At 34.4% G+C, this 13,463-nt stretch overlaps 2 protein-coding genes across 5 annotated transcripts in view; one reads left to right on the top strand and one right to left on the bottom strand.

The window, feature by feature from the left end:
* The window catches only part of LOC150105414 (calcitonin gene-related peptide type 1 receptor-like), a 36,648-nt gene extending 27,565 nt beyond the window's left edge, over positions 1-9,083 (bottom strand). Inside the window, exons 1-3 of the mRNA XM_090394789.1 lie at positions 8,952-9,083; positions 1,361-1,463; positions 966-1,079 (exon numbers count right to left, since the gene is read on the bottom strand). Of these exons, the coding sequence (XP_090250915.1) occupies positions 966-1,079; positions 1,361-1,460 (214 nt within the window). The 5' untranslated portion in view covers positions 1,461-1,463; positions 8,952-9,083. The remainder of the gene's footprint in view (positions 1-965; positions 1,080-1,360; positions 1,464-8,951) is intronic.
* The window catches only part of LOC150105413 (uncharacterized), a 362,599-nt gene that overhangs the window by 247,490 nt on the left and 101,646 nt on the right, over positions 1-13,463 (top strand). The window contains exon 1 of one of the 4 annotated variants that reach the window (XM_090394786.1): positions 2,084-2,214. The exons of the other annotated variants lie outside the window; for them this stretch is intronic. The gene's annotated coding sequence lies outside the window, so the exon portion shown is untranslated. Of the gene's footprint in view, positions 1-2,083; positions 2,215-13,463 lie in introns of those variants that run through there. 4 annotated transcript variants of the gene reach the window in all.

Raw genomic sequence — 13,463 nt, 5'->3', positions numbered from 1 at the left:
AGGGGTGATATGATAGAGGTCTATAAACTTTTGAATGGGTGTTATAGCATTTCAACTGATGAAATTTTTCGTTATATGGAAGGCGGGGAGAGAACACGAGGGCATCCATGGAAGTTAAATTTATTTGCAGTCAAGAAAGGGGTAAGAGCTAGGTTTTTCTCCCAGAGAGCAGTGAGTGAGTGGAATAATTTGCCCTTAGGGGCAGTGAGTGCATCTAGTATGAATGAATTTAAGGGAAGGTATGATAGCTGGGTTGGGTAATTTATAGCCTCCCTCGATGAGTCCTTTACTCTCTGCAGGTCTCAGATAATAATAATAAATAATAATAATATGATAGAAAGCTATACACTGTCTCCTCGATTGTACTTAAACTGAATATTCTGTGATTTATTCCCTCCTGTTGGTGGATAAATATTTGGACAAATCTGCGCCCACCTTGTGCTTTCGATGCTTCTGTGTTATTGATAAAACAGCTTTCCTCGGGACTAACAACTGGTCATATTTCTGCTTGTTACGCGGAGGACACTTTGATTTGATTTCCCACTGAATGAATGAATGAAATTTACTTGCATATAAACATACACACGCACTGGGAAGTTTGGACAGTACAAGAATAATAATCAATTTTGTACTTTGGAAAGATTGTTCAAATCTATATACTGGAATATGAAAGGTTTTAGTCCACATTACGGACCAAAAAGCTTGTTGATGTACGAAAAAATGGGCTAAAGAATTCCAAGTGAAGTTGTAAGAACATCCCAAGCTGTTGAATTCTGAATTTCTGTTCATTTTTTTCCTTATTCGGTTTGATATGTGCGCGCATATTCCGGATCAAGGGAATAATGCTGAAAACAGCTACTCGGGGGGAGAGAGAGAGAGAACCTGATCAAGCGTAGAAAACAAACCAAGGACAAACCTGTTTGAAAATGAAAGTTAAATTAAGTTAAGAATACGTGTCTACTTACGTGTGCTGTTTTCTCCTCGAACGAACTGCGGGCAGGCTATGACTGCTACCTTACCTGCCGGAGTGTTGCTCCAGCATCCCAAGCCATCAAATGCTGGCGGACAGAAAGCATTTCCTAAATAAAGGAAGACCCTGTGAGATACGGTTAACTAATGGAAGGTGAGAAAGTTGAAAGAATTTAATCCGAAATGGAAATACATTTTTATTCTTTCCTTTAGGACAGCGCATCTCCAGGAGCGTGCAAACTCTTTAAGTGATAAAAAATCACATAGTAACAGTTACAGAGTTAGCACGCGATGGCGCTGTATAATATTAATTGTAAGGTCGGAAACAATCTCGCAGGTTGTTTCCGACCTTCTTGTAGCATTAATTTTGAGTAGCACATGAAATACTTGCCTTGATGATCGGAATGAGGAAGCGAAAACCTTTGAAAACACCTCCAGTATTCTTTGAGCTGTTTCCCCAATAGCTCGTGGTCAAATCCGGATATGAGCATCACCTGCAGATAAAAACAAAAACGAAATTAAACAAACGCAGTCCGAGACATTTCAATTAATGCACTGTCTCGTGATATATAAGGAAACAATGAAATGGGGGAGGGGGGGCTGGTGAATGAGACAAAAAACCGTCTGATTGTGTAAGTAGCCAATTATAATGCAGCCAAATGAAATCCCGGATCTTTGGCACGAACAAGATCTGTCAAGGTAGTCAGCATCGCACTTGAATGTGATGCACAGTAGTGGACTGCTTATTGAACGAGTTTATAGACTCGGTCGGTTAATAAAATAATCTGTCACCAGGATATATTTAATTGCCCAGCTGTGTTTATAATAGTGTCGTAGGAAAAAAACTGGTCGCTGAGCATTATACATTTATTATAGATAGCAAACTCTTTTTGCTGCACACAGTTCTGTTTTCAGGATAAAGTAAACCAATAATGATCTAATAGGAGAGAGCAAAAAAAAAAAAAAAATCATTTTATTAAACTTCATTTACAGCGAAAAATAAAATAAAGTAGACATAAGAGGGGAAAATCACGTCTTGCTGATCATTACGCGATGTATAGGGATTTTAAAACTTCTGTTCTTCCAGCTGATCAAAGTATGGAGGAAACGCTGTAATTACTACATCCCCTGTCGTGGCAGGGTTGGCAATTGGGAAACAAAAAACCCGGAAATGATCCGTATCTCTAGCAGCCACATGTAACAGTTAAGTGCACACTTCAGAGAGTGTTTTTTGCACCAGAACAGGTAAGTGAATAACTGAAACAGCGATCGCACAGTTTTATTGCAATAACTTTTTTTCTCGTATTATTGTCTAATAAATACTCTATTAACTAGTAATAAAAACTCAGTAAAAATTCCTTCCCCTTCTGAGTTTTCCAGTATTCAAAAAACATCTGCATTTTTTGAGTACATTGGACTTTTCGGCAACCATCTATGAACTATTCGAAACAATGAACTGTACACGTGATAGATGCGTCACTTGTATAAGCCTAGAATTTATATGCCTGAAGTGATACGTATTACTGCGGTTCTATCCAAGTGAGTCATAGATATATTTCCATTTTGTGATTTCTAGTTGCTGTATAAATTCACTCATATAATGATGATGATGTCGTCAAAGGGGCGGCAAAATATGTAAATAGTTTAGTTTAAAAAATAAGTTTAAAGAGATTATTATAGATTTAATATATGCTTTGCCTTCTATTTTGATATAATTCAAAAAAAGTTCATAGTTGCCATAATTATCATTGGCACTGAATATATTTATTGTTATCTTTGCCGTCAGTCTCTGTCCCTCTCCACTGCTTTGGCAATATTAACACAATGCGTTAAATGTAGAAATTCACGATGAACCTGACAAACATGGATTACATGCTGTTTTTAACTGACGATTTTTTCTGTTGTTTCTTAATCGTGAATTGAACTGTGAATCTCACATATAGATTGTTTGGCACATCAACTTAAACGAAAGTTACTTGGGACTAACAATCGCGAGTTAAATAGCGCAGGCATTCACTGACATGTTTGGATACAAACTTCACTGGTAGACGCCAGTGATGTTTATTTGTTCATACTTTACCGCATTTTGGTACAAATTTAGATCTTCTTCCTCTTAATCTTTCACCTCTTCTGCAAGAAATTGAAGTAGACTAAATACGGATGTATGTATGTATTTCCTCACTTTGATTTTTTTTTTCTCCTGGTTGGATTATAAATGAATATTAACTTTTTCGTTACTTTATTAATGAAAGAAATATACCAGTACTAGATTTTCAGTTTCTAGAATTAGTCAACAAGTATCCTCATTGAATTTGTTCGTAGTCATTGAGGAAGAATATTGTAGCGCGATGAATAATATGAAGGTTGCAAATATCGTTAAATGTATAAAGAGGTTGGGGAGGATTATAAATATATAACTTCTGTATTATGTCTTATTCCAAGGGGAAAATGTAGATGGACTATTTTGTTCTTAAAAGAACATTGAACTTAATTGATGCATACTTATTGGGACTGTTTTCTCGAAGAGAGAATTAGATGGGACTATCTGATTTAATTAAGACATTCATGAAACCTTTGAATGCAACTGAATCATCAAATATTAGTTATCTAATTCCAAAAGCTGGTTGAAGCATTTGTAGTATTTTATTTATTTTAAAGTGAATCCAAGAGAATTGTTAAACTAAAAAAAAAAAAGTGTATGTCTGAACTTTCTATTTTATAATTTATTACATTAGCTGCAAACGTAATTATCACTAAATTATTATTTGTGGGTAAACTGCGTGGTGGTTTCTAACATTGCTGCATTTCAAATTTAAAAGTAACAATATATTAATAGTGGTAAATAAGAATTAATTATTCCAAATGGATTTATTTTGATCCTCTGTGGGGATGGAGAAAACTTAAAAACCCATCTACAACATGACAAGCAAAGCGCTGTTCGTTTTAAGAACGAATATTCTTAAAATCATTTCTGAGTTGTATTATCAGAAGGAAATATTTTGGCGATCCCAAATTACGTCATATGAAATCATTTGGAAGCCTCACATTTAATTTTACAACTAAAAGAGTTAATTTAACAAAATCAATCAATTTACCAATATGACGTACACACATAAAACGATAAATAATTTTCCATTTCAAATATAGAAGAGCTTTTCCGACCTAGAATGTAATTCTGTATTATTACACTTGTAGGCATCAAGAAAAATTCCTTATAAAATTGTCAATAATTGCTTTCAATGGGAGGTGGGTGGGGGTAAATATTTTAAAATATAAAAACTTTATATTAAAAGCGTCAGATGTTAATAATACCGTAATTCTAAACGTTCGCAGCTGCTCATGTTATGACCTTATTTCGCATTCCCTTTATCTTTAGTAAAGCACAGCATCCTGATGTAAAATGGTCTGTTCGAGGATTAATAAACAATCCCCAACAAAAACTTAGACTTTGGGTTTGGTGGTCACAACGGTTACGCACGGATGGAGGAAACCGAAGTGTGCCCCGCCTCTTCCTTCTCAAAGATAAATTACGCGTGTCTCAGTTTAAACCCCTTCCTTCTAACTCCGTCAGAACACTACAAACCACTATCAACTTCGCTTAGAAAAGAGATTTTGTCATTCCCAGTCCGCTTCCCATACTTTTGTAATAACACAGGAACTATTATTAAACATTCTTCATAAAGAATAGTATTCGTTTATAAAAGATTAATTCGTCAACTATTTATCACCTGTATTTAAAAAAAATAATAAATAATAGGATAACTACGAGAGCAATGCAAGATACTGATCGTTATTGCATCTCTAAAAATATAATAATTACAACAGTTCAATAGTTGGATAAACAATTGATAATTAATGTTCATCAGTTACTAAAATGAACCTTTTTAAAAACATCAAGTAGTCAATCCTATTAAAACGGATTCGAGCCGCAGTTGGATCAGGACATTATTGTTGCTGACACTGGCAATACCGTGATCTTGAACATGAGATCAATGAGTGCAGTTTTGAAACAAATGCCTTGTTATATTAATTGCAAATCCTTCGAAAGGTTTCAAGAAAAAAAAAAAGTTCGACATTTTTTTTTTTGTTTAATGGAGAAGCACCCAAGTATGCTTTTCCTTGGTGTTCAGAATCACGTGATCAGTATTATATCAGTTAACTGCACATGATTTTCATACGTTTCTTTTCTGCCAGAGGAATTCGAGTTTTACATAGGAAAAATTCTGCTGTCTGTCTCTAAAATAATTTTCAGTTGGAGAGTCCTTGTAAATATTATTTTGCATTCTACATCGGATGATATTTAAGTTCATTGTCAAACGATTTTGATCTTGATAATTCTTTCTTTTAAGGCTACATGGTGGTCAGCATTCATAGTGAAGAATTTATGGAGACACAACACACATTTTAGAATAATTACTTTACTTAACATTAGGAAAGTAACAATCGACGTTTCGACCTCTGTATAAGGTCATCATCAGGAAAAATGCATATGTATAATATACAAGCTACATGACACTGCACTATACAAAGGTAAAATGAATCTAGATGCTTGTTAATCTTTTAGCCTAGCTTGATAATGTTTTAGCATTTCACAAGCTTGTGAAATGCTAAAACATTATCCAAACTTGAACAAAAATGATGGATTAATCATTCCAAGAATGTGGAGGACCCATTCGCAACTCTTATAACAACCAGAACAAGTTCAGAAGAAAACCTCAATACGAGAGGACTTTAGAAATGTTTGATGTAGTCCCGTTTTTAATTTATATATTTTTTTCCATAAGAGCTAGGCTAAAAGATTAACAAGCATCTAGATTCATTCATTTTACCTTTGTATAGTGCAGTGTCATGTAGCTTGTATCTTATACATATGTATTTTTTCTGATGATGACCTCAATACAGAGGTCGAAACGTCGAATGTTACTTTCCTAATGTTAAGCAACGTAATTATTTTAAACACGTGTGTTGTGTTTCCATAAATTCTTCACTATGGGTTTTGACCTTGAATTTAAATATGGAGAAGTAGCTGAATTCTGCTACCTACCCCCCAGAACGTAACAGAATTCAGCTGAAATTAATAATTTTTTTAATACTTGACTATGCAATAAAACTGAAAATCATCAATGCCTTTCCAACGTCGTTTGCTTTCAAATGCAATTTCGTCATTTCTCCGATGTTCACGAACTTTGACGGATTTCTGATCGACAGATCAAGCAATGTGGATAACTGTGTTTGACGTTAGTTATAATATAATAGTGATTTTTCATATTTATTTGTATCTGAATTTTGACTGGGATATTTACGCGCACACCGGCAGTTACGTCGCCATGATCGCAACCAGCAGATGATACATTCCACATCTCGTGGATTCCAGAGTAAATGAGAAGCGATATTTATTACGGATGTACACCCAATGAAATTTGCACTTGATTCATATCCACCTGGGTGTGAATTGCAAATAGAAAAAAAAAAAAAAAACTATATAGCATACAAATGGCGGTTTGAAAGAAATAAAACAGAGGCTCTTTTCCCCTAGCGCCGAGTCACACAGGGGAATGAAAACTTCAGAAGTTGTGTATATATATACAGAGTTCGTCAAAAAATGCATACACACTTCAGCAAAAGAAAAACCTGTATAAAAATTGTAATACTAAATTTATACAGAAATCAAGGGATGAACACAAGTTACCTTTTGACTTCTACATGAGGTGTTCAAAGTGGTATTAAGTATTACAACTTTTTTTATACAGGTTTCTCTTTTGCTGAAGTGTGTATACATTTTTTGACGGACTCTGTAGTTTCCATATTTATAATTACCGTTAATTTTTTATTAATATCTCAAACGATAACATAATATCGTACTATAAGTGAAGAGATTATTCAGTTTCGTATTCTCTACCAAAATAATAATAATCTTAAATTCGCCCATTCTTATGCAAGTTATTAACAACCGCACTTTCTTATTAGAAGTCTTATAAGACTACTGACATTATCTACTTGCAAAATTCTAATGTACCTGAATTTCGTCTAAACAACGTCTTAAAACCAGCATAAAACTTTACGGATACAATTAACTGTCTCGTGCTAATATAAATAACATGTGTCAAAGAAGGCAATGGATATCAATATCCATTTTCTTAAAGAATAGCAAAGAGCATTATAAATTTCGTTTTATGTAGTGCATATTAAAATAAGTTTAACTTCTTTTAGTTTCTCTTAGCACCTTTAATTCTACTTGTTTTATACAGTTTATTATGTTCATTTCCATCTGAAGCATCAGCAAAGTAATTTGGCTTCATGGAAACCTAATTAATTCTTTAACAGGGCACTGAATTCTATCTTCATAGTCCATGTTACCAGTTGCGTATATGCTCTGCATGTTTGTTATTTCGCGTGATGAAAAACCAGAAATTCTGGAAGAAAGTTGCTCTGAATAAAGGTGATTAGACTGGATTAGAACCCACCAGGTCTTTTTTTTCAACCAAAGGGCATCGTCTGTATCGATTGAGCTACGAGCACTATATTAATCAGGAGAGCATTCTCAAAGAACGGCATACACAAAATGCACGCGGTGTGCAAAAACAGATTTTTTTTTTTTTTTAAATCAAAGGTTGGTTTCAGTTTCCAAGAAGTAAAAATCTAATAATTTTAAGGTACTAGTTATGAGTTACAAATAAGAGGTAGAAGTTCATTTACGAGGATTAGGAGGGACTGGAGTTCTAGTTACCCAAATGCGGTTCTCTAGAATTCTGTCAAGGATGTTAATTTAATTCAGAGTGACTTCCTCCACCATGATCTCAATATGTGAACTGCTTTAATTTTGTTAACGAAAGCTGACTGTAATAAAGTAAAAGGTGAATTGGCTTTCCATTCGTTTTTTAACAAAATACGCGAAGCAGGAAGTAAACATCCACAGAAGATTCTCATCTAATATGAACAGAGGATAATTAAGTTATTTTTATTTGTTTTATTCTGTCATGGTATGATTGATTATTTTAATTACATTTCCTCATTCTGTTCGAGTTAATGCTATTGAATGTGAAGTTTTCAGACTTGGCTCCAAGTCTTGAACATTTCAAGTTTTTTTTTTTTTTTTTTTTTCAAAATATGTCAAATGCAATGCCATATTTTTATGACATTGCATTTCCAGCTATGCACTTAAATTTACTGCAGTCCCTGAATGTACAATAAAGTAAACAATATCAATGCTTCGTTTAAGGTTTCTCTGACCTGCAGTGTTATCATATCGGCCTCAAAGGCAACATAGAAACTATAAAAGAACCGCAATAGAAATGGGTATTTTGCCTTTTTTTTTTTTTTTTCCTAAGAAGAAAAGACGTTTTTAAAAATCAGCTACTTTAAAAAAAAATAAAATAAAGACATAAAATAAAATAAATTAGTTGTGAAATATTTTTTTAAAATTTATTTTTCGTTTTCAAGGTGCAATCACGGAAATTATATTTAACTAATAATTACTCTTTCATGTTTGATGCGCAAACCACATCAAAACTTCTGTTTGATGTGGTTTGCGCATCAAACAGTAATTATATAGTGTTGGGGGGAAAAAAAAGGCGCGCGCCCACTTTAGTGATCCCATCGAATATTTTCATTTTTGGAAATGTGGGACGTAAAGTCGGAATCTCGTAGGTTCTCGTAATGAAAAAATATTCAAATATAATGAATTTCTATTAGACATTTTTGATTACTATGATTTTTAAAAAAGTATATTTAGTGCAGATTTGTTTACATTCTTTTGTACTTATGATCTTTTTTTTTTTTTTAGATTCATGACTTATAAACAAATTATTTTCTTCAAATTCAATCTCGATTCTCGTTAGTCGCCTTTTACAAAAGGTGAGAGAGAGAGAGAGAGAAATAGCATTCAGAATTTAGCATCCAGGAAAATGACGATGATTGAAGCGGCCGAAATCGAGCTTTTCATTCATAAAAAGAAGCGATGCTAGAATACTTGTTTTACTCACAGAATTACATCGGGCAGATCTTTTTGGAAAATATCCTTAGTTTCTTTGATTTAATAATTGTAATAAAAAATAATTTCCGACTATTTTACTTTAAAAACGATTCCAACGCTGCACAAATCACTAACTCGCCTCATACCACCGAGAACTAGTAAAGAATTTATGCTTCGCAGAAAAAGGAAAAGGGACATGCGCACTGCCGTTGTAATGTGACTTGGAGCATCCGGTTTGTAGTGGAAGTTTAAACAAATGAACAACCAGTATATCGAGAATTGCGTACAAGCTTGCAAAGTGGCCATGACTTGGACGAAAATCTATGCATGTAATATATAAGTGGAAGGAAGATTTATGGAAAGTGAGAATTGCACGATCCCAAAATATTAAAAAATATTCTTGAATTCCGATTAATTGTTTAAATTTGCTTATTATTATTATTTTTTTTATCTAGCTTTATGACATGTAGATTAGTGTTTCAGATCTCAGAGGTCATTCATAAATTATGTCACACTAGAGTGCAATGGGGGGGGGGATGGACTAGGAAGCGTGACATTTTATAATGAGAATAAGCAATATAACTGTAGTATGGCGTAATCACAAAAGAAGACGAAGTAATATCTTGTAATATTAATGAAGTAATCACAAACGAAGAAGAAGAAAAGATTTTTTTTTCCTTAGAAAAAAAAAATTGAAATATCCAATTAAAACCCATCATAACACATTTTTAGAATCTTGCGCAATCATTTAAAAATCAGTTTATTTTATTGCAAAATATAAGGTAGATATTACATCTAAAAAATTGATTCGTAAATATTTTACATAACTTTTTAAATTATGCGAGAAAATAAATAATAATAAAATAGAAAATGTAAAGACATTATTTTTCTTAGATTCTTCTAAAGTAAAAAAAAAGTTTAAATTAGATTTAGAAGAATTTATATATTAAATTTAAACATTATTCGTTTACAATTTCATTTTTATTTATTTATTTTTTGATTGATAACTCCTGTTTTCTGATCAGAACAGGAAAGTTCCGTTCAATTTACATGCAGTTCATTAAACGTTTTAAAGTCTTGATACACAAGTTTCTTTTCACACCGAAGACAGACCAGAAGATTAGAGCTTACTTAGAAGGTTAATCTTTGATATCTTTCAATTGCTCCAAACTTTTCCATGGCATTTGTTCAAAGGTGGGTAACATAAACAAGAAGATACTTTGTTGTTTTGACAGTAGAATCTTACTGGTGATCGTTTATTAGGGAAGAGGAACCGAGGTAGTGTAGAGCTTGACTGTTAATGTATTTTCCTAATAATGATCGTGTTCGCTTAACGTAATTTATTTCTATGATCTTTTAATACCGCTTACCGTGATTTTTTCTTTTGGAGTATTAAAATGGCCAAATCTGCTTGACCGTGATTTACTGAAGAGTGGGAATCGTGCTCCTTCCCTTTATTTGAAACGAGTGCAGATGGTCAGTTGTGAAAACTCTGTAAGGTGGTTAGGCTACGGGAAGAAATTTTACTGCTTCTTGAAAAGTAACTTGTGAAGTGGTTTGCAGGTGGATGCGAAGAGATACAACAGGAATGATCTCTTCGAAGAGAATAAAACATTTTATGGTCACAAGTCTCTAGAGCAGGGTTTCCGGAGTATGTAAAAGTATACAAAAATATCTAAAATTTAATAAAATAAAAATGCTTAACCCACCAACGGTATTAAAGTATTATAGGCTGACACCCTTTCCTGGATGTGAGTCACATAAAAAAATAGCAAGTTAGTGCTAAGCTCACTATTTCAGTATCACGAAAATTGCCTCTGTGGTGTAATGGCAACGCACAGGTGTCCAGAGTATCGAGTATTTCGAGTTCATCGAGTATCTCGATGAACGGCCACAATTATTCACATGGAAGCACAACAGGTCTGCAAAGAAGCATAATGGAAAATACAGTATGTTAGTCTAATGGATGTGACGTAACAGATGCTCTTGCTTAACTCCACTTATGTTATCTAAAAACGACTACTGTGGTTACACATCAGCAGATGTCAGGGTTTAATCTTGGGGGGGGGGGGAGCGAGTTGAGTAGACGATTTGAGAATACACACTACGAATCGCATACGACCTATGACTGAGCATCTGCAATGATTGCTAATTCATAAGTAGTATAGAAATAGAAGACACGACGCAACATAAATTTAAAAAAAAAATGAATTTTATTAATTGGGAAAAGATTTTTGGAAACTTTTCTAGCGTTTTTTTTTTTTTTTTTTTTCCTTTTTCTTTGTGGGGCAGACCACTCCCCCCCCCCCTCGGTGCGCCACTGGCAGATGCAGAAACACTCTTGAGTGTAAAATGTGACCGAAATTTTCTCATCTCCTTCCCTTGCGTGTTAGGCTCAATGGCCTGTTACGCCCAATTAATTTGCTCCTTTGTAACCTAATTAATGTATTATATCTTTAATTTCGCGTGTTCTTTTGTCCAGTTTGCTTGTTTTGTGGGTTGTTTCGGCTTCAGGTGAAAGGCCCTAATGAAGGTTCTTAGCGTCTTAGACGAGATTCGAATTCAAGTCTTCTCAACCAAGAGGCATTGTCGAAAACAACCGAGTTAAGATGGCTGAAATTTGTCAGTCTGTCTCATTTCGCTCTGACGGGAGTTTGGGTATGACATGGGGGAGGAGGGGAAGCATGAATCAGTGGACCTATTTGACGGGTCAAATGGAAACACTTCAGACTAGTACTCGTAGTGATATGATAGCTTTGTTAGTGTTTTCTTGGTACATGTTATTGCTCTGATACCGGCTGAGCAGTGTGTAAATTCCATACTTACTTGCATTTTCATGCTCCCAATTTATTCCATCTAACATCGGTTACTTCCAGGATCATTCTCCATAGCACAAGGAACTGATCATTTCAGGAATCGTTTCCTGAACTACCAGGGCTGCTTTATTATACTTCATTGGCATGCTCAATCATTGGATGGGAACGCAATTTTACAGATGCGATGTTAGGTAGATCCGACACAGGTCTATCCGAGGCCAGATGCAATCCAGTGTATTCCACAGAAATGTTGGAATGCCCGTGGCGTCTACATCCTGATGAGTTGACTCTGTTTCGTAAACTAAAGAATATTATTTTCGCTATGAAAAATACATAACAGTAACTTAGCGAGGGCATTATGATAAAGGCAGAAATTATGGCCATTTAACCATTTTTTACTATGTACATAAAGTATAGTCACTTTATGTGCGTTTAGCTAAGAATTAACTAATCTGAAAATTCCACGCTTGCAAGCTTTTCACCAACAAGCAAGGTGGTGGTGGTCTCGCACAGGGCGATGAAATTTTCTCATCTAAAGACATTCACGAGACGTCCGTGTCCAATAGTGATATTCGAACCCACAACATGTTGGTTGGAGAACGAATACGCTGTCCACTCGGCCAAACATGTCAGCAAAATGCAAGCATTCTAGAAATTAACAAATGCATCGTATGGATATACGACTGATATCATAGGCAGGAAATCAATTGTACTCGACTCGTTTAGTTTAGTGAGAGAGTAGATATATTCCAGTGTCCTTCCTCAGTTTTAAATAATTATTACACTGCATCTGTCAAAACAATGTGTCATAGTAAACAGCTTTATAGTTTAATTTGAATTTTGGTCATATTTCCCTATATGTAGACATTTTGCGAAATGTTGTTGCCTTAATTGTAGCATCGAGATTTCTTTGCGACATCTGTGCAGTGTGTGTGTGTGTTTGAGGGAAGGAGAGAGCAATGCTATAGGATATGCAACCTCGTGTGTGGAATTCGTATGAAAATTCTGTAGCAGAGTAGAAGATAGATCGATATTTTTTTATTGTAAGCCTCATATTCTAGTACAAAATTTTGACAATCATGAGTGTAACCTAAAAGCTCGTCCAGGTTACGATATGCATAAAGTTATACGTTATGTAATACATTATCATTATATGTAAATTCATATAATACATATATTATATTATATAAATCAAGTGGATATTAAACCCAGCATTATTTCAAAGCCGAATGTAGAAACTATGAAAGTTTCGTAAAAAAGTTGACCAGAGAGTTTACGGGAATACACTCGCCGGCATTTACGAGTTGCCCTAGCGGACTATATAAAAGACATGATCGTTTGCCAAGCGTCCACATATTCGCTTTTATTGGTCCATTTTGATGAGGTTTCATTGGCCTGACAGCTGTTTCGAACTGGCTGGTTCTCCTCAGAGACTAGGAACTGTTTAAGTAAAGCACCTCTTTAAAAATTAGGCGATCCTATTCAGCGTAGTGCGATAGATTCCTCCCCAACTTAAAATACCATATTGTAGTGCGCTTTGAATCAAAGCAGAATATAATATTTTTAACATATTTAAATTTAAGACTCTATTTTAGTAAAGTCTGTTTACCATAATCCTTACTTTATTTACGACAGCGGTAACATGCAGTTTCCATCTTAAATTACTATCAGTTTTTAATTCCAAGTAAGTTATTACATGGACTTCC

Source organism: Typopeltis vanoorti, chromosome 6 (assembly GCF_054136105.1).
Source record: "Typopeltis vanoorti isolate ZY-2024b chromosome 6, IOZ_Tvanoo_1.0, whole genome shotgun sequence".
Lineage (NCBI taxonomy): Eukaryota > Metazoa > Arthropoda > Arachnida > Uropygi > Thelyphonidae > Typopeltis > Typopeltis vanoorti.
Note: the sequence above shows the minus strand (reverse complement) of the source record. Positions and strands in the feature narration are given on the sequence as shown.